At 38.9% G+C, this 24147-nt stretch overlaps 3 protein-coding genes across 3 annotated transcripts in view; 1 reads left to right on the top strand and 2 right to left on the bottom strand.

Moving 5' to 3' along the window:
* Positions 1-4461, top strand: part of LOC119083721 (protein N-terminal glutamine amidohydrolase) — a 63021-nt gene extending 58560 nt beyond the window's left edge. The window contains exon 5 of the mRNA XM_037193517.1: positions 1418-4461. Coding sequence (XP_037049412.1) covers positions 1418-1551 — 134 coding nt within the window. The 3' untranslated portion in view covers positions 1552-4461. The remainder of the gene's footprint in view (positions 1-1417) is intronic.
* A 4872-nt stretch (positions 4462-9333) lies between these two features.
* On the bottom strand, positions 9334-11019 carry LOC119083695 (N(4)-(Beta-N-acetylglucosaminyl)-L-asparaginase-like). The gene is made up of 5 exons (XM_037193480.1): positions 10715-11019; positions 10561-10627; positions 9999-10495; positions 9907-9932; positions 9334-9808 (listed from the first exon to the last, which is right to left on the bottom strand). Exons 1-5 carry the CDS (start codon positions 10859-10861, stop codon positions 9424-9426), a joined length of 1122 nt encoding a protein of 373 aa, XP_037049375.1. The 5' UTR covers positions 10862-11019; the 3' UTR covers positions 9334-9423.
* Positions 11020-20718: 9699 nt separating this feature from the next.
* LOC119083670 (catalase-like) lies at positions 20719-23835 on the bottom strand. The gene is made up of 6 exons (XM_037193454.1): positions 23322-23835; positions 22976-23260; positions 22082-22915; positions 21833-22023; positions 21520-21748; positions 20719-21120 (listed from the first exon to the last, which is right to left on the bottom strand). Exons 2-6 carry the CDS (start codon positions 23150-23152, stop codon positions 20953-20955), a joined length of 1599 nt encoding a protein of 532 aa, XP_037049349.1. The 5' UTR covers positions 23153-23260; positions 23322-23835; the 3' UTR covers positions 20719-20952.
* Positions 23836-24147: the final 312 nt, after the last annotated feature.

Here is a 24147-nt window from a genome sequence, read left to right as displayed (position 1 = left end):
GAGGTCAAGTTCAGATAGAATTTTAAGTCTTAGTCCAGGTTCGGGTCAAAATCAGGTTCTGGTTCCGATCGGACCGAACGCGACACGTTCCGAGCATTAGGCCAAACAAGTGTGTCTTTCACATAAAAAATCGTCAGAACTGAAACCAGAAACGTTTTGGGTTCGTGTAGCAATGACTCTCTCACATTCCGATGAACCTACTCTTCCTTCGCGATCTTGTATATCTCTACAACATTGACGCCTCATTTTGACACCTGGTTTTATCACGAATGAAAGCCTGTTTACATCCTCAATATGAGTGGTCAACTGAAAAATCACGTCTATCGGAGCTCCTCACAATTACAAGTCTGCACATAGGAATAGGGATGGCCGGTTAGCTCAACCGGTGAAGCGTTGATCTTATGACGTTTGGGTTAAGAAGTAAACACTATCATACGGTTTTTGCTAACCAAGGATGATTAAGTGTCTGCTGTCAGCTACTTCTGAATAGCTCCACCGATGATTTCTCATATGTAGCCAAATGCTCTCTGTAGCAAACAAACTACATTCATTAAGATGGTAGCTATTCGTTTACGCTCAATCGGTAGAGCATAGGACTCATACCCAAGAGGTCCCGGGTTCGACTCCCGGTGCAAAAATGCTTGCCTGGTTTTATTCTAATCACTTGGTGATTAAGCACTCGCTATTAGTTATCTAATGGCTGTACGACCGTAACAAAGTCGCAAATTTCGAAGAAATCCAATATTCGATTTCTTCGCAACAATCACGCCATATTGACATAATGTCAATGACACAATTCACAATATACAACAGACTGTAGGATAAGCGCCATCTATGATCGACTAGTCGCTCATTGGGAAAATGCATGAGTCATTAGTGATGGTTGTGGTCTTCGATATGATGAAAAATCACAATTCATATGATCAAGTGACTTGTGCAATAGCACAACAGGCCCACTAGAGGCTTAGGTGCTGGGCTAACCCCCTTCCCATCCAATCCAATCCAATCCAATCCAAGATGGTGAAGACATTTGTGAAACTCTGCTACTTGTTTACGATTCGTGAGTCTGTTCACTTTATGCCTTACGAAGAAGCAGAGTAGAAGCACCATCTTGTCTAAAGTGTCAGAATTTACAATCGTGATTCGGCAGCTCCATCCATAATTCCGGATGAATGTTACACGTACTGGAGTTCATGCCGAAGATATACATTGTGGTGGTGCACTACAGGCCCATCGAAAGCCAAGTTGGAGAAATCTAAGAAAGTAAATTCCAACCACTTCATCTAATCGAGGTAGATAGAAACATTACCAAAAACCGATACAAAGCCGACGGACTGCAGCACACTCTTCACAGAAATAAATTCCCCTAAATCCACTGAACCTAAAATATTTTCATATTTTTCCCTCCCACCAACAGCGAACAGTCACAGTTTGGACGATTTCATATGTATGACGCCGGGCAAAGGTCCGGGCACCGTTTATAGTCTACAACAATTTGTTTATGTGTTTTATAAATTGCCGCAAACGCAAATCAATGCCGAGAATAAATAATTTATAAATTGAACCAGCAGCACCAAACCAACCAACGTGGCAATGGAAATGAATGATAAATAGTTTAATTGTTCCAGATCATCAGTTTTTTTTTCGTTTTGATTTAGATTACAAAATTATATCACCGCAAATCCAACGTCTAAGTGACTTAAACTTATAAAAACTAAAAATTAATTGAAAAAAAAGTTAAAAATAAAAAGTTAAAAAATTTAAAGAATAATTATAAAAACAACCAACCAACCAACCACACAGCAGTCATTTCTAATAATAAAAAAGCCCAAACAAAATGAGCAAATAAAAAATAATTTTAAGAAATTTAGGATCTAAGAAATTTACAGAACAAGAAATGAATTAAATCTTCAAAGACACACACAGTTTACCTATTGATAACGGTAAAAAAATTGCAACTTCTACACTCACACTTAACGAACAACCCACAATAAAAAATCGAGATAAAAAAATGCAAAAAGTTAATTGTAAAATGTTGAAAAGTTTCAAAGTTTTTCCGTATTGTCATAAAACCAACTCCGTTCGGATTCTACTAGTCCGGGTCATTCAGCCGTTTCTTGACAACGCCGAGTAAAATTTTAGGGTACGCAAACAATTCATATTTCAAGCTCACCATCTCATATGAAATCGCAGAAGTTCAGAGAAATGACATCCTTTCTTCAAGGTTGAACTTGCATACATCATTTTCATTATACGGCACTTGTCAACGTAACCCCACTTTAGTTTTCGTTAAGTTGTCATTAACCTCAATCAATTGACGCAAACTGCGCGCAAATCGCTCGTTCAATTCATTCAACATGCCTGACAGCTGGGATAGTGTCTGACGTTTACAAGGTCATGAAAATGATGCATAGTTGGAGAATGAGCTGCCGTTATCATTTCTATGTTGACGTTTCCATGGAAATATTCAACGTCAAAGTCAATGGATTTTTGTTGGCCGCCTGAAACGATTGTAACGCTTACTACGTTGATCTAACAATGAAATGTGCAGCAACTGTACGAACTATGATTTTTGCTTTTACTGCTCCAGTTACCTGCGTAATTTGATATAATAAAAAACATCCATTTTTACGGAAGTGAAACAACAAGACTTTACGCTAGAACCGGTTTCTTTTTGTCGCACAGGCGACCCGGACTATTTATGCAATACACACACCCCTAACACATATATACATTCCACTGCTAAACTTCATTAATTACGAAGTTGCATGCATCCTTTCAATTTACACATTTTCTCGTTTATTTTGTTTCTTTCCTTCGGTGTTTATTTGCTGTTGTTTCGTTGCGTTAAACGACTCCTTTTCCCATGTGTGCGCTTTGTGTGTCTTCCAATTTTCTCGAAAACTCAAGCGATGCAAAAGTCTAATTTGAAAAAGAAAATGAAAAAACGAAACAAAAGTTTTCGCTAATGCTTCTCGGGATGTCCTCTCATCGTAATTAGTTTCTCTAACCCATTTCTTATTCTCTTGCGAACCGAGTAAATCGAGTGCTCGTTTGTGGATAAAAGTGTATCGGTGTGTGATGCGGATGAAAATGCTTCCGCAAAACTTTTTTTGTTATTAAATGTGAATTATTGCGCGCAAAGGATTTAAAAGTAAAATCTCATGTTGGTTACTCTTCCAGGTAGCTACCGACTCACTGAACTAATTTTTATATCAACTTTCGAGCGATTGTGTCAGTTCAACGAATTTTAAATGAACAAAAAGAACTAGTTCGCTTACAGGACGCTAATGTTTCGTTTTCACATTCAGTCACAATCAATCGGTACCCGGTATATATGAATGAAACCGTAATTTCATTTGACAGATAAATGCTACCCCAAGCAAGGTGTACCGTTTCTTCTGACGGTGAGCTAAATATAGACACGGCTAGTAAAGAACCCTCGAGTATGTTACTATATCTGTAGCTACACATATAGCGACGTGGAAGAGACCTCATTCAAATTTTTCTTTTGTTCTCCTGTCAAGTTTGACAGTAAAACAAAAGAATTGGTATTTTCATACGTGCGGCGTGAATAACCTTATTTTCGCCACCGGTAAGAAAATGGCGTTTCATTGATGCTCTTGATGAAAGTTCAGGTAAATTTTAGTTTTGTCAAGTTTTGTTTCTTCCATCGGGCGAAGAAGAGCTTTTTCTTCGTTACAACTGCCACTTTGTTTTGGTTTTAAAAAATGTTGAGGCAAATTGAAGTGTTTGTTTCGTGGATGAATAATTATGTGTTCACCTCGGGGACAAATAGGAAATTCCAACTCGAGCGAATTGTTGGAATTTCCTATTTTCTCCCCCTGGAAATTTCCAACTTTTTCCCCGAGGTTTTTCACAACGTGTAACAGCTTGTGAAGATTCAACTGAGGTGAGAAAATGACTATTTTCTCGCCAGCGTTGTGAGAAAACTTGAATGATCGCCTGCAGTATTTGCAAAATTCGTAAATGGAAAATTTCTCCCAGGATTCTTTGATACAACTTTCTCAACTACTGCAAAAGGCTAATTTGAATTAGGTCTCTTTCACATTGTTCTTTGCATCTTAAGTAATGATCCAGTGCCTAATATTCAAAAATGAATCGCTACAAATTCCCTAAAATTCGCTAATTCTAGTCATTAGCGATTCAAACAAGTTTCAGTTCTTCGTGAATTTATTTCTGAGTATTAGGACATTCGTATGCGTTCACCACTGACACTGACTGTTATAATACTTTGCATTTTAACTGATTTTTATTGTTACATTTTAATCTTGTGATATTTGCTTTTAAGACTTTTTCCAGACAAGACAAACCAAATATAACGAAAATAAAATTTTAAAGAAGAAGAAACTCCATTGCGGAGACACTGGTCTTCTTCTTTTGAATGAACTCGCACACCTTCATTGTTTATATTGTAAAGTTTAAGTGTTTAAAACAAAACAAAAAATGGAGAAAAAAGGAGAAGAAGAAGAAGAAACGAAACATATTTTAATGCAACAAAAATAAATAGATTTGATGATTAAAAGCAAAAACAAAAACGAAAAACAAAAAACTTTATGTGTCACAGTTGATAAGACTTTGCAAGTTACCATCACCATTTTATTGTCTATTTTGAACATTACAATTTTACCAAACGAAAAATCCTAATATTTATATATCATCTAACTTTGTTAATTGTATACTAAGAGAAAATGTTAAATTTTGTTCTTCTATGAACCTAAAAATTAAAATTAAATCAAAAATGTCCTTTAAACCTTTTAAACAAAATAGTTAAAATACACAGACGAAGAAGAAGAAGAAGATTATGATGACAGTCGTTTCACTATATGCTGGCAACGTGTAAACTCGCTCGCTTCGCTCGCCTCAGATACGAAATCATTTTCTGATGTTTTTTAAGTGTAACAAGCCACTGTCGTAATTTAAGGTATCGGTTCAATATTGACATCACTCTCAAAAATCCATTATTAGACTTTGAATGATGGAAAGCGTATCGCTAGAATCGAATCTATTACTTCATTAATTTTGAACAAACATCTTTTTATAGTCATAGTCTCCAATTGACTTTATTGCTGGTGCTAATCACAATACATACAAAACACTAGGTATGGCCAAATGATACAAGTCGGAACACAAACGGATTTTCCTTGACTTTGCATCAAACGTACTCATTGATGTGAAAAGTTTGAAGTTATTTTGAACGATTTTACATGTTTCTGGTACGTTCTCGACGCGAAAACATGCGATATCCGTATGTGCTGTAGCCAGAACACATTTTTATCATTAGCCATTTCATATTCATTGGCTAATCGACTGATATGGCCAGATAAGTTGTCAGCGCCAGGGCTATTGTTTGGGAATTTCAATTCAGAAAATTCGGAACATATTTTTCGGAATAAAAATTCATACAAAAAATCCCTGGTCAACCCTGCACGGACTCATATGTCTTATAGCTTAGTCTTAAATCAAGCAAAATAGAAATTGACAATTTCATTACAATCTAATGCCCGTGCCATAATCATCATCCACAAATATAGGCAACATTTCATACATTTCAACCTTCACAATTTTTATTTGACAGTTTATCTGTCAAATCGTGTGGCAATATTTATATGGTGTGTGTGTGTGTGTCATATTGTGTGCGAGGGACATAACTATTGACAGCAATGTTAATTGTACAAACTATGTGCTGGAATCTCAGGATTCTACGACACATATTTGACACTGTAGGTTTTAGGTTTCTTCAAAGTTTTTCAGAAAAAATGCTTTTGAAGCTTCGGTGCCTAAATTGCGAGCGAGACAGCGTGTTGCTGACATTACATTGTAGTGAAACGTATACTGTGACGAAGGAGAAGAAACGATTGATAAGAATTAGATTAACCCTTTAAATTAATTAATTAAACGAACGAAATCCTTCGAAAAACTATAAATCCTTTAAAGATAAAACTAAAAGAAAAAAAAATTAAATTTCCATCACATCAATGAACGCAAAACCAATTTTAGCACAAAATCCTTAGAACTTCCTTGATTCTATTTATAATTACAAACAAAAAAAAACATAAAATTTGAACATGAAATGGTTTCAATGGAACACTGCGCGGAACGGGTAGCTTCTCGGTCATTTGATTTTTGTAAAAATACCAATCGTCTAAGAAGTTAACTGCTCGCGCAGTCATCCGTTCAAGAAAATTAATTAAACGACAAAATTAAGAATTTTCTTAAAATAATAAAACAAAATGGCGCAAGTGAAGCGAAATTTCGTTTGAACGCACAAAATGGCAGAGAATCTTTTTTTTACAATCAATTCGAGTGTTCGATTCAGTTAATGTCAAAACCAAATGTCTGCTTAAGTTGGCTTCAACTCTTTCAGCATTTAGTTCACTCATGCCATCATTTTGTACGTCTTTGCATGTGTTTCAGCTTCATACTTAAGTCTGGTTCTTAAGTTTCCATTCCACTCAACAAAAAATAACTCCGTGAGAGAGCCGTTAGAGAGCGAGCTGTCAAATAAACAAAGCAAAAATCGAAAAAATTCAATTTTGTCTCTCCCACTGAGTACTTTTTTGGTAAGAAGAAATCAAGCATTATACGCGCTCCAGCGTGATAGTGGTAAGACCATATAAAGCAGTGTGATTGTATGAGTGGACCAGCCGGTAAAGTAGCTGAAGGAACTAAGACACAATTTCGGTTAACATCAGCTGTGCCCTCTGTCAAAAATCAAAAAACTTCGACTAAAGAGAATTGTAGGACTTCATTACATGACAACACGATGGCGTAATAAAAACACGTAAATTCCACGTATACACGTTACTCAAGGCTGTATACTTTGGGGAGGTCACGCAGATGCACATGCGCGGGTTACACACCACGTTTCATACAAAAAATTCACCACACCATACAAATTCAATTTTGGTGAATTTGTTTGTATGGAAAAGGTGGGTTCCCGCGTATCTAATAAAATGGCGATCTGCGTGACCTCCCCAAAGTACACAGCCTTGCACGTTACTGGCCTAATTTTTAATTCATCTCGTTTTGTATACTGGGCTTTACGATGGAAAACTTCAGCGAATGATCAAAGGTGTCAATCACTTTAATGGAGACAACGAATTTTGTACATTTAACAAACCTAATCCGAATAGCTCATGAACATTGGGTAAATCATCCAGCAAGTCACTATCGAATGTTACGTTGTACTCTTGATAAATCAGAACTCTAACTTTCCTGCGAAGCTATGTAATCCACAAAAAGGTGTCACCTAGAGAAGTTGCTACGCTTGTAGAATGCTTCTGTGAATGACAGCTGGGTTCTATAGGGCGTTCCATTTCGGATAAAGTTCACTTTTATGCCGTGGGACATCATACAAAACATGAGTTACGTGTTCACTTTCGGTATTTTTTATATGAAGATGCCGTGGGACAAACTTGAACCATCTCTGAAATGGAACACTCTATGGAATAGCTGGGACAAAACTGTCACTCGCATTCGCCACAGGAGTACCAACTTATCATTTCTCTGTTGTCAGCACTCAATTTGTACGATCTCGAATTAGTAGATTTAGGTGAATGTGGTGCGCCATGTGCGCGATATTCTAGTGACGAATTAAACCATTATTGAATTCGACCTTCCTATGAAGTCAGTTCAATGAATCAATTTCTCCACGCTCAGCATTCTTCGGGATGCACAGTAAGTGTAAGAATTTCAAACGGGTGTGTCTAGTCATTAGATTTCATCAATCATTGCGTCTAGTCATTATCGAACACGTTCCAAATAATGATCCTAACTTGAGCTGGAGAAAAAGGAACGCTTCAAAATGTATGGCCGGTTTCAACAAGGAAAATCGTTTCGTTTCCATCACAACGATTATCGTTTCTAGTCCCCACCTGTTCGAATATCTTTTCCAGTCAAATGAAATTGGCACCGTTCCATTTACTAAATCAAAATTTAATCAGATCCAACTTATGAACTCACGAACGAAATATGGCTGTGTGTACATTTATACAACAGATGTGTATGCCGCCTTCGGCAATTTGAAGTGGGGTAATTAATTTTATTGATTTGATATCACCCGGCCTGTTACACACATAATACTCACACATTCGAGAAGCATAATTCTGAACGCACAACAACGATTTTAACATTTTTTGTGATTAATGGTGTTGCTTGCGGTCGTCGGGTAACATTGCCTGTTATTGAATCACCTGAAGTTTAAACGAACCATCAGCAACGAACAAAAAGTGTACCAGCCAGGGAATCAATTATGGTGAGATTTGGATCTCTGGTTTATGCATGTGTGTGCAGAACATATAGTATGCTGTCCCGCCTCGGAACGCACTATTGTTTTTAAAAAGTGTTTGTCCTAAATTTTCATGACTTCATTTCGTAAATTGACTCTGGTAGCCACATAAATTATGAACGAAATTATGAAAATCGGTTGCAAGCGCACCAGTATTCGTGTCCATTAAATGTTCGTTTTTATTGCGATGAGATAATTAAAACCGGGTCGATAACTCCATTAATAGCTTTCCAATTACAAATTGTGACGTGACACAAACAAATCATCGTCGCATTAATTGAATCAGCGAACAGGTTAATTTAAATCTCCCACTCCCCCCCCACCAATGTTTTCAACAATGAAAACTAGAGACGCCCCTCCATTTGGCTGACGACTTAAATATTTTGTTCGAACAAACTGTCAAACGGAAAAGTTCTTTCAAACAAGGAGAGAGGAATAGATGAACGGTCCTCAATGGATGAATAACATCCACAAAGATGGTTCGTAAATGATTTATTAGACTATTGACGGGGAGCGAAGATCAGTTAACTTTTACTGGCCTTGCGTGCGATTTCAATTTATGAATGAAAATAAATCGAAATTCAAAGTTCGAATTTTCGAAATACAAATTGTGTCTCTTCTGTCATATTGCCCACAAGGCCAGTTGCGTTTAGGTGGAACCGAAACATGTATGGACTATTTAAACAAAATGTCAAAAAGAGTGAGCCCCCAACGAGCTCAGTTAAATTAACTGGTTTGTTTCTTGTTAACTGGACTTTTACATACAAATTTTGACACATCACCCATCGAGAGCAGTTGAATAAGTGGTCTTTTTACTCTCTCTCTCTTTCCGCTATTGGTGGATTTGGTACCCAAGTCTGGGGGAGACTGGTTGAAATCACATTTGTCGTTGCGAAAATGCGTTTAGTATTTGATGAGCGATAACCGATAATGAGCGGCGTAATAAGCTACTTTCGGTCCGTAGCATGCAAAAAATAATTTTGTGCTGCCAGCACAAGAGTTCAAATTCAAAGTCTGTGGCATCATGAAAATGTTAATTTATTGAATGAAGCGTCGAAGTAATGACAAAGCCAAGTGCGCAATGAACAGCACTTTGTCTTAAGCTAAATTTCTTAACTAATTCTCACAAAATTCTTGCAAACTGCCATTCCAACCACGACCCAAAGCGCTTTACTGACGGTCCAATAAACACTTCCATTCGGCTCGTCACCAATTTGCCGGCAACGTGTCGTCTCCACCTTCACCTCATCCAGCTCAGAATAGTAAATGGACACCGGAAATGAACTGAAGATTTGACAGGCCGATCCATAGTTCCCGTCCACATCGACGACAACTATTGCGGCACTGTTTTCGGGATAATATTTGCCTATTCTAGCGATTACCATGTCGGCAGCTTGTTGCGGTGTGTAACCATTCCGAAGAAATTCGACTCCTAGAAATGAAGCCGAGAATCGCATCATGACGTCTCCGTCTCCGGTCGCAACGGCTCCTCCAACACTAGAAGAAATTCGTTATCACTCAGATATGGGGAAATCTTAAAGAGGTCGAAGAAGATCGGACACAATTAGAACAGAGGGAGGGACAGTTGTATTCACCTATTATCAGCGTAGGCACCACTTCCCTGGGATCAAACGAAAAAATTATTTTCTGGATGATAGAGAGACTCGATCGATTCGTTGCTACTTACTGGAATCGGAGAGTCGCCTACCCGACCAGGAATTTTATATGTCAATCCATTCGTTGATGTTCCAGCAGCTACATTCCCATTTCCATCGATTGCAATCATGCCAATGGTGTCGTGATTGTGTTCATCGACTGGTGGCGAAAGAACCCGAATGTCTTGAATCGACGACGACACTTTCTCATATGGCCCACAGGCCGTTTCCGGCGATGGCAGCATATTTCGCCAGTAGTTCGGTTGGCAATTTCGTGCTTTCCAATCGTTTATTATTTGCTCGTTGTTCGGTGTCGACAGTGATTGGTGTTGGAATCCCATTTTAACTGCAAATTCAGTCGCTTGATCGCCAACCAGCAGGGTGTGCTTGGTATAGTCGAGGACGTGTCGTGCGACAGAAATTGCTTCTTTGATGTAACGAAGGCCGGCTACAGCGCCCACATTCATCGTTTTACCGTCCATGATCATGCCGTCTAGTGTCGTTTCACCTTCTTCACTCGGACTACCACCTGTAAAAGCAATTCGTCAATTTCTCGTTGATGTCTCTCATTTCGTCGCAGAACACTTTACGTACCATAGCCCACACTTCCGTCACACTGTTCCACTTCGCAAACGGAACAACCTTCCTCCACAGCGTCAATCTGAAACACAGTTTCCGGTCAGGTCAAGTTTGAGGTAACGGAAATGGTTGAGCAAAAGAAAACAAAATTCCTGAGAATCTGACTCACGGCTGATCGTTGCTGGCGATAAACAACGTCCCATGCTTTGATGGTAGCGTTTGTAAAATTCCACGTATTCACCACAATCGGTTGTCGCTTGCAAGATACATTCACCGCGACAATAAATAAAATGGAAAAATATTTCACGAATTCCATGGTCACATATATGTCGGGTCTTCTGATTAGACGAAACACTACTGAGACATTATTTGAAGTGCGCTAATCGATTTTCGTTTTATTGTTGTGCTTTAATTGCACGAGATAAATTTATCTTTTCGATGAGCGACTATAACAGAAAGGCAGGGCACGGGAGGCAAAAAAAAATGATTACGTGAAACGATGCGTAATCAGTAGAGAAGTTTAAGCATCGCAACTGTGAAGCTGTTGCGAGATATCTTTGTTACGTCTCGGACGGAACTTTAAAACTTTGTTTGCTTTAAACGCCCTCAGCGCCATCTAATGTAATTTGTCTAGAACGTTTTGCTCATTATATGGCAAGTGTGTCCACTGGTGCCATTGGTGTCGATGAACCATTAGAATCACTTCTTGTGCAGTCGTCGTAAAGTATAGTCACTTCAGCAAATAAATCAATTTTGTAAATAAGATCGAAACCGAAAGATTTATCAATCATTACCCGCTTACCCACCCAAATTACAAGTTCATTTTAACGACTGTATAAGAAATCAATTGGAATAAGTCTGAATCGATCAGAAGTATTTCGGTCAGGATAATTCAATCTTCATACCAGCTTTCAATTCTCAAACTTCGTTTTTAAGCTAGGTATACAGTCAGCCGTCACATGAAACTTTGACAGAAAATGTATGAAATATCTGCCATTACTTAACCGCTAGCGAAAACATAGCTAACGCCGACCCGTACGAAACACCTATTCGTATCCAAAGCCTTTAATGTGAAACTCTTCATTTCTCTTACTTCATTTTCTTCTCTGCTGAAAAACTATTCGCCCTTTAAAATCACTTACATTATCCACTCTTTGCCTTGTTATCATATACAATTAAATTGCCGGAGGCAATATAGACAGCCCCGTACGAAGTCAAATTTCATAAATTCCTATTTAAACAGCTATATACCGCCATATTTACCTATATTTCACTGTAAATAAACATTTCACAGAGGAATATGCTATTATATAGCTCTATATGCCTGTATATAGCTGTATATAGGTATATATAGATGTCCATATATGGAATGCCTGAAACACCCCACACACATAACAAATTATTTCCATGTTAACAGAAACTCTCTAAGTATCATTTTTCCCAAGATATTTCTATGTTACTAAAATCCAATATGGCCGCCGGCAGCCATTTTGTTAGGAGACCGGAAATAGTACCGACGCTTTACATTCGTTAATACCTTTCAAACAAAAAAAAATTCATGAAATTCGGTCAAAATTTACTCGAGATATTGACAAAATACTCCACGTTCACTGTACGGCCGAGTAGCCACATATAAGCTCACTCCAAGAGACCTAGCTCACGCTCCGGAGAACATAATTTCATAAAATTTTTCTTCCCTGATTGGTACGGTCAATACCTATCTAATAAAGCTAAAACAGACGAAATATGTTCGAATGTGGCCGACCTACAAGCAAAAACTGCTTGCCGCCCTGTGCCTGTTCCACACCAAGGGGTCTAACTCACGAGTCGGTCATCCGATTTCCATAAACTTTTTTTTTGTCGATCGGTATTGTAAATATTTGACGTATCACTGACAAGTGTAACGTTTGAATGTCCGGAGATATCTTCGAAAAACCGTAAAGCACTTATTGGGCCACAGCTCGGGAGGGGTCGATCCAAAATCACTCATCTTCGAACTTAGCCTGTCTTTTGACATTACCAAACGGGAAAAAAAAGAATTTTCAAAATCGGATGCGTTTTACTCAAGTTATCGTGCAGACAGACAGACGTACAGACGGACAGACGGACAGACGGCCTTTTTTTCGCGGATTTGGCATCTCTAGACAACCACAATAGGTTTCCCCTTACTCAGGGAGTCCAATTCGACGTGTTACAAACGTATGCGTAAACCTATAAGACCCCAGTACTTCGTACGGGTCTAAAAAGTGACATATGGTCCATACATTGTCTGTCCAAACCTTATTTCACAGCTGACTGTATGCTTAGCTTTATGCAGCAGTGACCTTTTGACCAAGTTAGCATATAAACATTCAACTCGGAGCAAAAGTGAAATATCTCGGTTTCTTCACCAAACTTCACTCTCGCCTCGGACCTACCATCCTACTTTCTTGCGTTTAATCTTCTATCTGATTAAGGTATGATATCTGTGAAGGGAAGCGTATTTTACAACGAATCTGTGGCGCTAGAATGTGATCAAGAGTAAAGGAAAAAGACAGTTTTTGCCACACAAAGAAAACTTGCCTAATTATGCCGGTAAAGAAAGAGTGGCTAAAGGTCAATTGTAATAGACTTTTGTAAATTTCTTTAGATCATCTTCAAGGCTGTTTGAAATGCCATCCACGTCAAGAAATGCCATCCACGTTAACAAAAAGTCTCATACAAATGAATGAATGAACGAAACATTTAACAAAACTTAAGTGAGGTTACGTCTGAAAGTACCGTATCTTGAAGATCTATAACATTCCTAGTACTTTTCGTCATAAAATTACTAATGTCAGAGATCTATGTTTTTGTGAACTAACTTCACTGCAATGACGTTTCATGGAAATTTACCAGAGGGAAGTTATTTCACCTAAAAATAGACGAAAATAGAGCGCAAAGAATGAAGTACTGAAAAAAAATTGTGGCGCCTTCTACAGGCCAACCGAAGTTTCCAATGGCTATGGGTACCATTCAAGAAATAACTGCGAGTCATCAGTGGGTCATGTAAGCCTAGAGTTTTATCTTGTTTGCATTTTGTGCCGTTCCAATTAAATTTCCTTTCGTTCACAAAAGTATTTCTTTTTGCGCTAAACCATTTTATTTGACCAATCATGGTGTGTCAATACTTATGTGATGATTCCTCTTAAGTGGCAATGAATGACTAGAACAAAAATTGTTTAAAAGATATCTAAAAAAAAATGAAAGAAAATAAAGAAAAACGAATGTTAACATTTATATTTAGATAAGAGACAAAATTATAAATTGAAATAAAAGAGAAAATTATTAAAAACCAAAATTCCAAGAAATCGATTTACAAAAGAAAATTTGAAATGAAAACCAAAAAAAAAAAATTGAAAACTAAATTTGAAGAAAGAAAACAAAAATATTTGTGATGTAGCTGATGTTTACTGTAGACTTTTTTATTGTTGTTGAATTAACCACAAACACATTTTGATTGATATGATTCATCGAAAAGTATTTGCGATCAAGAAAATGTTGCATTCTAAAACACTAAACTGCTATACCGATTGCAGATAAATGGGAAAAACTATCGAGACTTTATCCACAGAGTAGAATGCAGATTTCGAAAAAGATGAAAAAATCACCCAACAAGTGCGCCAAAAACTCAAATTTATCAACTTACATTCACCGCAACTGGAGAGATGATAACAGTTTTCACAGCGCTGACCCTACCGTCAGAAAACCGTATTGCCGTCAGAGACATGATATTATGCGAGATGTTGTTGACAGAAAATGTACACCGTCTAGTCTATCATATTGTCTAGAAACGCTATTAAAGTGCTGGATCGAGAACTTCGTCGAGGAGGCATCACCTCTTGAAGAGGTGGAATTTTCGACTTTCACCTTCTATTGCTCTGCGACCAAATGACCGAGAGCAATAATTTTTACATGGTTGTTCTTAGAATTTGTCCCTCTACCGATTCCAGTTTCAAACACTGGTCCAGCAACTTCCGCGGAGCCAGGCGACGATATTCCTAGTTCTCAGAAACGGCTCAGCGGTTGCGCCTGAAACATGTGCCGTTGGATAGTACACGACTCCCCTAACTCAGCTATGAAAAGAACCGAGATGGAAGTCGACATGTTTATTTAAAGTTCGTTCAGCACCACCGTGGTATGTGTCATGTTGTGACGTTATTTTTACCCTAATTTTCTAATTAAACTTGTCACTTTGCTCTAGTGACGCCACTCATGCTTTCGTAGATGCGTAGGTTAGAGGGAGACTGCGATTTTCCCTTTTAAATATAAGTTGACGTAAAACTTGGAAATTTTAAGCAATTTTTGCATACAAAATGTGTGTGGAGTTCATACGCATTTAATAGGCCAATTTTAGGTCCCCCAATTCGCTAAGTTGCTTTCGACATCAAAGTAGTCAATGGATATTTTCACCCTAAAGACGCACTTGAACTGAGTAACGAATAACAAGTTGATAGAGCTGTTGAGCCCAGTACAACTCTTTACTCCATCAGTTTCACTTACCGCATGCATCTGTTTTGCATCTGATTCAGCAGATCAGCGCTGCGCCACCTGTTACCATTTCTCTGATCGGACCAGAGTCGTCAAAGTGTATATTTTTGTCATCACTTTCGACAAGTAGTCCACTGCACATCGCAACGTTAAAGAGACCTAATTCAAATTTGAATTAGGTGTCTTTCGCGTCCGCTATGCGTAGATGATAATAGTCAACAAACGGTCGTATGATTTTGTGAAAAATGTTTGATGTATGAGCCACCGCTAGCTAAACTCTCGTAAAATAAAAAATAATTTGCGAGGAGCTCGGCCATTTGTTTTTAGCAGAGATTCAATTATTTCGATGTGCACATCTGGCAAAAGCTGGTTTTTGTATCCATTTCAGCTGATGAACATTGCTTATCTTGCTGTTCCCTTTATATGCGCCGGTGATGGCTAATAAACGATAAACTGCAGATCGTGACAAACAATAAAGACCAGCTAAAAGAAAACGGTCTGTTGCTACATGTGCACAACGAAATCACCTACTCCCTGTATGGTGAAAAATCGAAAAAGTCGAAATGGAAAGTTTACTTTTAAATTGAACAAACAAAAATTTTCTTCTTCTAAAACGCTTTTTGCTCAACAAAAATGAATGTTTTTTTCATTTAATGAAATTGCAATTTTGTTTAATGCATTTTGATGTCTTTTACTATACATATTGTAACTATTTTACATAAAAATTTGAAAAACAAAACAAAAATCAGAAAAAAAAAATCAATTGTACAGCAAGGCTTAAATAAATTAAATTATATACACTAAACCAGACAAGACCTCTCTATTTATTGGTATCATTCAGATCCTCTCGTATCCTTTCTCTGTGCCTTCACTTTCCGATGAATGCATATTCGAGCCAAAAAGTCTGCATGATGGCGTCGGCTTCTGTCAAAGTAATGGAATCGACCGCAACAAAAGAAATGTTTTTCGTTTATCTTAAATTGACGTTACGCAGCGTTGTTCGGTGTGTTCAAAGGGGCGTTCAACAAAGAACTTTTGTTTCTCTTCGATAAAATCAATTTGCAAAGCGACCACAACGAATGTGTACCAGGATGAGTCGTAGCGACGATAATATTGAAGCGGAGATGATTATGTGCCCGATTTTAGTTTGCTCCAAATTTTCAATCGATTGGACATCAAGGATTTGTGCAACGTGGCGGACGTAAACAAACCATCAGTTCAAGCGGGTGTTGAATAGGTCTTTTACTGGACGCCGTGCAACGTTGAAATTTCTTCAAAATTATTCCGAAATATCGAGATTCTGTGCCGGAACTATGGATGAATTGGAGTTCGTACTGTTGAATTCAGAGGCAAAAGGCTACCAGCCAATTGCATAAATTCTGCTCCGGTCACTCTACTAGTTCTACTACTATACTGGTGGGATATTCTCCCCAGCTCGAAAGCGCCAATAGGACTACTATTGAGAAACAAACACATCATTTAGGGCATGTTGCCCGTTCAAGCTCTGTATTTGTTCTGATTTTATTCGGTGCAACTACATCGTATTTATACCTATTTCTAGGGTATCTCGATCTGTTTTAATTCAATTGCACCCTTTGATCCTTTTCATTTTGTAGAGTGAAAACACTCTACATTCAGGATTCAACATACTCCTACCAGTTTTACGGAGTAAAAATCAAATAATCCTGAATGCCATCGTGAGACTTCTGATATTGACCAACTAACGTTGTTGACCAACCAATTCTTTGTTTGCCATCTTGGGACTTTGACTTCCTTTTGCAATGGACTTGTGGTTCTTTACTTCTTGAGTGACCATTAGGTTCTTCACTATCTTGAGTGACCATACATTGCGCAAGAAACCATCGTCGGCCAGCCAAAGTGATATGGTTGCGCTGACCAACCAATGTTTTGTTCGTCGACCAGCCAAATAATCGAAATGAATTGTTGACCGACGAAAATGAAAATGAAATCACTAACCAACTGATCAACCAAAATTTTTAATCGTTGACCATCGATTGATCAGCCATGAAAGTGAAACTGCTGACCAACCAAATTTTTAATCGTTGACCAACCAATGTTTGAATTTTATCGATGCTACCATTTCCCAACCCGACACTTCTGGTGAAGCCGATTCTGGGAGAACTCCGTAGTCTTACACAACCCAAACTTAACGTTTGTTTATTTCCGACCAACGGACCAACGAATTGAACTGCGTGTCTCCGACCACACAGCACAACCGGTCATGTTGTAGAACGACCCAAATTAATTACTTGTCGAACTACCGCATCGTTTACCAACCAAATCAAAAATTGTTGGCCAATCAAATCATCGTTGTCGACCAGCCAAATTGAATTGATAACCGATGCTCATGAACAGCTAAAAGGATTGTAATCGCTGTCCAACGTATTGAATTGAAATCGGATTTATGTATGACCACGTTTTATAAACGTTCACACAACCGAATTTAGTTGTAAAACGAACAACTACATGTAAGAATTGTTTGACCAGTCGAACGAATTCAACGCTGACCAACTAAACAACTATTGACCGAACGACCCAATGAAAATAATTGTCGAACGATTTGACTGTTGACCAACCAAACTAATTGCTTTGTTGACCAACCAAACGAACTGCATGTCTCCAACCACGCAGTAAATGTGTACTTCGGATTTATGCATGACCACGTTATATAAAACGCTCACACAACTGAATTTGTAGAACGACCCTCAAAATTGTCGACCTACCAATGCATCGTTGACCAGCCCAGTGAAATTGAAATTGCTGACCAACCAATCCATTGAATCGCCGGACCTGGAACTTCAAATTGACTTCCGGCGTCACGTCCTACTGCCCAAGAAACTAGCAAGTGACCAATAAATCATGTCGGGGTCACCATATGTTGAATTCAGAGGCAAAAGGCTACCAGCCAATTGCATAAATTCTGCTCCGGTCACTCTACTGGTTCTACTACTATACTGGTGGGATATTCTCCCCAGCTCGAAAGCGCCAGTAGGACTACTTTGAGAAGCAAACACATCATTTAGGGCATGTTGCCCGTTCAAGCTCTGTATTTGTTCTGATTTTATTCGGTGCAACTACATCGTATTTATACCTATTTCTAGGGTATCTCGATCTGTTTTAATTCAATTGCACCCTTTGATCCTTTTCATTTTGTAGAGTGAAAACACTCTACGTTCAGGATTCAACATACTCCTACCAATTTTACGGAGTAAAATTTAAACAATCCTGAATGCCATCGTGGGACTTCTGTCAAATCATTTCTTTATTGACTTGCCATCATGGGACTTCACTGTTCGTCTCTTCAGGGACTTTATTTGCAGAATGTTTTGCCTCTACAGGGAACTTGATATATTTGCCTCTTCGGGGGACTTTGACTTCGTTTTGCAATGGACTTGTGGTTCTTTACTTCTTGAGTGACCCTTAGGTTCTTCACTATCTTGAGTGACCATCCATTACAATAGAAACCATCGTTGACCAGCCAAAGTGATATTATTACGCTGACCAACCAATGTTTTTTGTTCGTCGACTAGCCAATAGTAGAAATAAATTGCTGAACGACCAAACGAAAATGAAACCACTGACCAACTGATCAACCAAATTTTTAATCGTTGACCATCGTTGATCAGCCATGAAAATGAAATTGCTGACCACCCAAATTCGTAATCGTTGACCAACCAAATGCTTGAATTTTGTCGATGCTACCATTTTCCCAACCCGACACTTCCGGTGAAGCCGATTCTGGGAGAACTCCGTAGTCTTACACGACCCAAACTGAACGTTTGTTTATTTCCGACCAACGAATTGAACTGCGTGTCTCCAACCACAGAGCACAACCGGTCATGTTGTAGAACGACCCTCAAATTATTTACTTGTCGAACCACCAATGCATCGTTTACTGACCAAATCATCGTCGTCGACTAGCCAAATTGAATTGATAACCGATGCTCATGAATTGAACAGCCAAATGGATTGTAAGCGCTGTCCAACGTATTGAATTGAAATCGGATTTATGTATGACCACGTTTTATAAACGTTCACACAACCGAATTGAGTTGTAAAACGAACAACTAAATGTACGAATTGTTTGACCAGCCGAACGAATTAAACGCTGACCAACTAAACGACTATTGACCGAACGACCCAATGAAAATAATTGTCGAACGATTTGACTGTTGACCAACCAAACTAATTGCCTTGTTGACCAACCAAACGAACTATTGACCGAACGACCCAATGAAAATAATTGTCGAACGATTTGACTGTTGACCAACCAAACTAATTGCTTTGTTGACCAACCAAACGAACTGCATGTCTCCAACCACGCAGTAAATGTGTACTTCGAATTTATGCATGACCACGTTATATAAAACGCTCACACAACCGAATTTGTAGAACGACCCTCAAAATTGTCGAACTACCAATGCATCGTTGACCAGCCCAGTGAAATTGAAATTGCTGACCAACCAATCCATTGAATCGCCGGACCTGGAACTTCAAATTGACTTCCGGCGTCACGTCCTACTGCCCAAGAAACTAGCAAGTGACCAATAAATCACGTCGGGGTCACCATATGTTGAATTCAGAGGCAAAAGGCTACCAGCCAATTGCATAAATTCTGCTCCGGTCACTCTACTAGTTCTACTACTATACTGGTGGGATATTCTCCCCAGCTCGAAAGCGCCAATAGGACTACTATTGAGAAACAAACACATCATTTAGGGCATGTTGCCCGTTCAAGCTCTGTATTTGTTCTGATTTTATTCGGTGCAACTACATCGTATTTATACCTATTTCTAGGGTATCTCGATCTGTTTTAATTCAATTGCACCCTTTGATCCTTTTCATTTTGTAGAGTGAAAACACTCTACGTTCAGGATTTAACACGTACTGATCGAGTGATTTCTTTGTTTATGCTTTATAAGCGCAAAAACATGAAAGTAGAATGTTGCAGGGCATGTCGTAAGCTTACGACTAGTACTGAAAATTTTCACTTTTCACTTTTTGCCTACGAGTTACTTGGATTTTAGAAAATACTTTTGCTATCTCACAACAGATGGCCCAAGTTTCTCTTACATTTTTTGGTTTTTAACGAAGGAATGAGATGTCGTTCGTCTCAAACTTTCGTGCCTCCACACATCTGATTCAATTTAATATGACATTACCTACCCCCACACTGTGTCCCTTGTTAACGGAAAAAAATTTTATCCGACAAAAGTGAGGAGATTTCTGGAGTTGCAGCGATGGAAAATGTTCCAATCGAACGTTTCAAATGAGACGACTGTCCGACAGACTTGCAATTTCTTGATCGGATCCTAGCATGCGAAAATGATTCATTCGGTCACTATGTACGGTTCGAGCTTGCTAACCGTTTTTAGTGAAGAAAGAAAATCATATTTTCGTCAACGTCACATCGAACAATGTGCTTTATTATATGAAATTCCTCATGTATGTACACGGGGGCAAAGCGGAATGACTGTTAAAATTTTCGTCAATTTCAAAGTTGATGTTAAGTTGTCTTCTGTGGATGAAATTTGACATTTCAAAATGACATCGAAAATCTATTTAATTTAACGTCTTTGTTGATCCGAACAGAACGCGCAAAATTAACCAGCAGCCCAATAATTTCAATTTTTTGAGTTGAGGTTAGGGTTTTCTGTGGATGACGGTGTAGCTGTCAGTGTTTGGGTTTACAGTTACTCGGACTTTATCTATACACTGTCCTGTTTCAGTTCATGCTTGAAGTGCGTTGCTATAGCAGCGTATACGACAAGCTCTGCAATTTATTTATTGAAACATTTCACAAAATGTGTCACAAATTTACATTCAAAATTGAAGTTTTATGGTCAAAAGCCTTATCAGAATGAAAACGTTACTAGTTCAATTCAACATTTGCTGAACTCTTTGTTCTAAGTCTGTGCTGACAGCCTTCAAATTTAGAAGTGCCCGCTGCCTGATGAAAGGAAAAACCCTCTTAAGATCAGCTGCTAAATTTTCGGCCAGGTGAGCTTTATCCGTCTCAGCGAAACTTTCGTACAGCTTTGTAGCCTATGCAATCAATTATATTAATGGACAGTGTTCACACTATACAAACGATGTCACCCGTCAGTGATAAGTGAACGCATTAGGCAATAGTAGAGATAGAGATCTATACGATTCCAGAGATATGCTAATATGACGGCTGGGTCGTTTCGACGAATAGAGGAAATATGTCGAATGATTTTGAATTTGGTCGATAGAAACCAGATTGAACCAGCTGTCATTCGAAATCTGTCGAAACGACGTCCCAGTCCACATATTAGCATCTCTCTTACGATTTCGTATTGGTGATTTCTATACAAAAATATATCAAGTTACGCGGCTGAGTTCACTTATTCCTGCGGAGTAGAAATTTCGATTCTTCGTCTGTTGTCTCCTAAAATTAGTTACGCTTCCGCCATCGCTTACCTGGAAAAAGTTATCATTCGGTTGTTCGTGTCTGTCCACTACATCCGAACCCAGCCGATATGCACTGTCTTTGTATCGTGGAATTGCTGATGCTTTCATGAAGGAGTTCGGATTGTAATTGGGCATACCACCACTGTTCTCATAGACCATAAAGCCATCTCTATAACTGTTGGCAATGACCTTATTTACCGGTCGGTTGACAGGCAGTTGATTAAAGTTTATGCCCAATCTAAGTGGAGGGAGTGGAGTTTTACAGTCTGGGACGATCGCGTCTCCCAAATTGTATAAGAATAAACTTAGGGCCAAGGCTTACCGATAATACTGTGCATCCAGATATGAGAATAGCCTCGCCTGCAGCAACTTGTCTGGCGATGGTTCGATACCAGGTGGCATGTTGGCCGGATCAAATGCGGATTGCTCAACTTCGGCAAAATAGTTGTCCTGGTTTCTGTTCAGTGTCAATTTTCCGACTTCATGCTCGGGTATTTCGTCGGTGAACCACACCTATAACGTGCAATGTATTGAGCGCATAACTCCTGCGAAATTCATCAATCCATCAAACCTTCGTGGCATCGAAGGCATTAAAATGCAAGCCTTTAGCTTGCTTCGGAGTTAAAACCTGAACAGTTAGCGTCCATGTTGGGTACTTGCCTTGAGCTATGGCTTCGTACAGGTCTTGTACGTAATAATCCGCATTTTGTGCGGTTAATTTGAGTGCTTCTTGCATCGTCAGGTTCTTTATTCCCTGATCGGTTTTCCAATTGAATCGAGCGAAAAAATGATCTCCTTCGTCATTCACCAGTCTAAAAGTGTGAACACCGAAACCGGGCATGTGACGGTATGATTTGGGTGTAGAGAGATCGCTGTGTGAATAGAGAACAAAAAGCGTAGATTCATTACGAAGCGATAGTAGGTCCCAGGCCATATTTCGGTCATTTATATGTGTTCGCGGATTCCTCAATTGCGAATGAGTGATCGACGTGAACAGTCGTCCGTCACGACCTATGAAAACTGGCATATTATTACCAACCAGGTCCCAAATGCCTTCATCGGTTTTAACTTTCACTGCGAATCCACGAAGATTGGGCACAGTATCCGGTGTTCCGGGTTCGCTGGTAGCTTGAGAAAACCGAACAAACACCGGATTGGATGATCCGTTTCGAAATACCGCGGCTTTCGAATACTTTTCCAGGAAGTTAGAGGAAATTGACAGTTGACCATGAGCACCGGCGCCTTTACCATGAACGACACGTGCGGGTATTCGCTCTCGGTTGAATTGAGCTGTCTCCTTGAGAAGAAGAGCATCTTCCAGGAGTACAGGTCCTCGTTTTCCCACCGTCTTTGAATTGGAAATGTCTCCGATGGGTTGACCCTGCACAGTCGTCAGTGGATCGCCCTAATATCGTAAGAATTAGTCACTGCCTTTCTACGTTAAATCAAACTTTGAAAATTTAACCTTTTTCGTGTGGTCTTGAGTAGTTTTGAAGCACATCAACTGTTCAGCAACTGACGTACAGTAGCCATTTTCGTCACACTTGCTCAGGGTAAAGTACACCACGAAGATCAAGCACAGCAATAATTTTGACATTTTAGAAGTTCCACTCTTATTCGTATGAGTATGTGTACGGTGCATGAGTCGGATGCGATAGCAAAGGAACTCGTATCTCGGTCTATATATTTCGCATGCAGTGGGAGGAGGTGCTTGCAAATCAATACACCATAGGTTTGTTCAAGCAAATAACTGTAGATCCAAAATCAGACTAAACGAACGGTACAATTTCATCCATAGCAACATAACCTACGTGATTTTTCATACAAATACCATATTGGGGAGGTTATGTCTCAATGGACGAAATTTGGCAATTCGTATGGTCCTGGAAGCCTTTGTCTCACTAAAAGAGTAAAGTGCGTAAATAACCACTCGTAGTGTAAACTACCCTACTTTCATGCACCGCAGTACACATGTGAAGTAAGCACCTATGGAGCGGACACCGCTTCAATGATCGTAGACCATTTTCTATTCAGTTTGGGTCAAGTGTGATCGCTACTACTGTTAGAATAGATCCACTCACTCAACGCACTCCAAGAACAGGCAAAAGAACAGAATTTTAATAAGGGGTCTCCACGACGCAGCAGTACAAAATTCAGTGTTTTATGTTGATATAAGCCGGATGTTCCATACAAAATTAGAGGCAGTTATGACAGTTAATGATAGTGTGCTCTATTGACTGTTCTTGGAGTGTGTTGACTCCCCGCACAGATTACAAACTATGATCTAAGCGTCCGATCGTAGTGACAAGACGTGGTACCTTTTTGTCGTTGAATTGACTGTATTTACTGCAAAGAACCAAACGTACTTCACTTTTATATCCGCTCATATCCACATTTTAATGGCAGGTTTGTTATCAAACTTCATTTTTTAGCAAAGCAAAAATTTCGAATTGACTCATCAATTCTACAGTAGACTCGTGCGAATGCTCAGAAATACTACAGCTGCGTAAAGAGGGTATTGTGTCACAGGTTATCGGTGTAGTTCGGTAATATAAATGCCCCGAGTAAATATGGGTAAATGCGACAAGTTGAGAACAATCTGGTCCAAGAAGGGTAAGTATGCATAAAATGATAAAA

This window comes from Bradysia coprophila, unplaced genomic scaffold, assembly GCF_014529535.1.
Source record: "Bradysia coprophila strain Holo2 unplaced genomic scaffold, BU_Bcop_v1 contig_70, whole genome shotgun sequence".
Lineage (NCBI taxonomy): Eukaryota > Metazoa > Arthropoda > Insecta > Diptera > Sciaridae > Bradysia > Bradysia coprophila.
The sequence above is the reverse complement of the archived record's forward strand: the minus strand, read 5'-3'. Positions and strand labels throughout refer to the sequence as shown.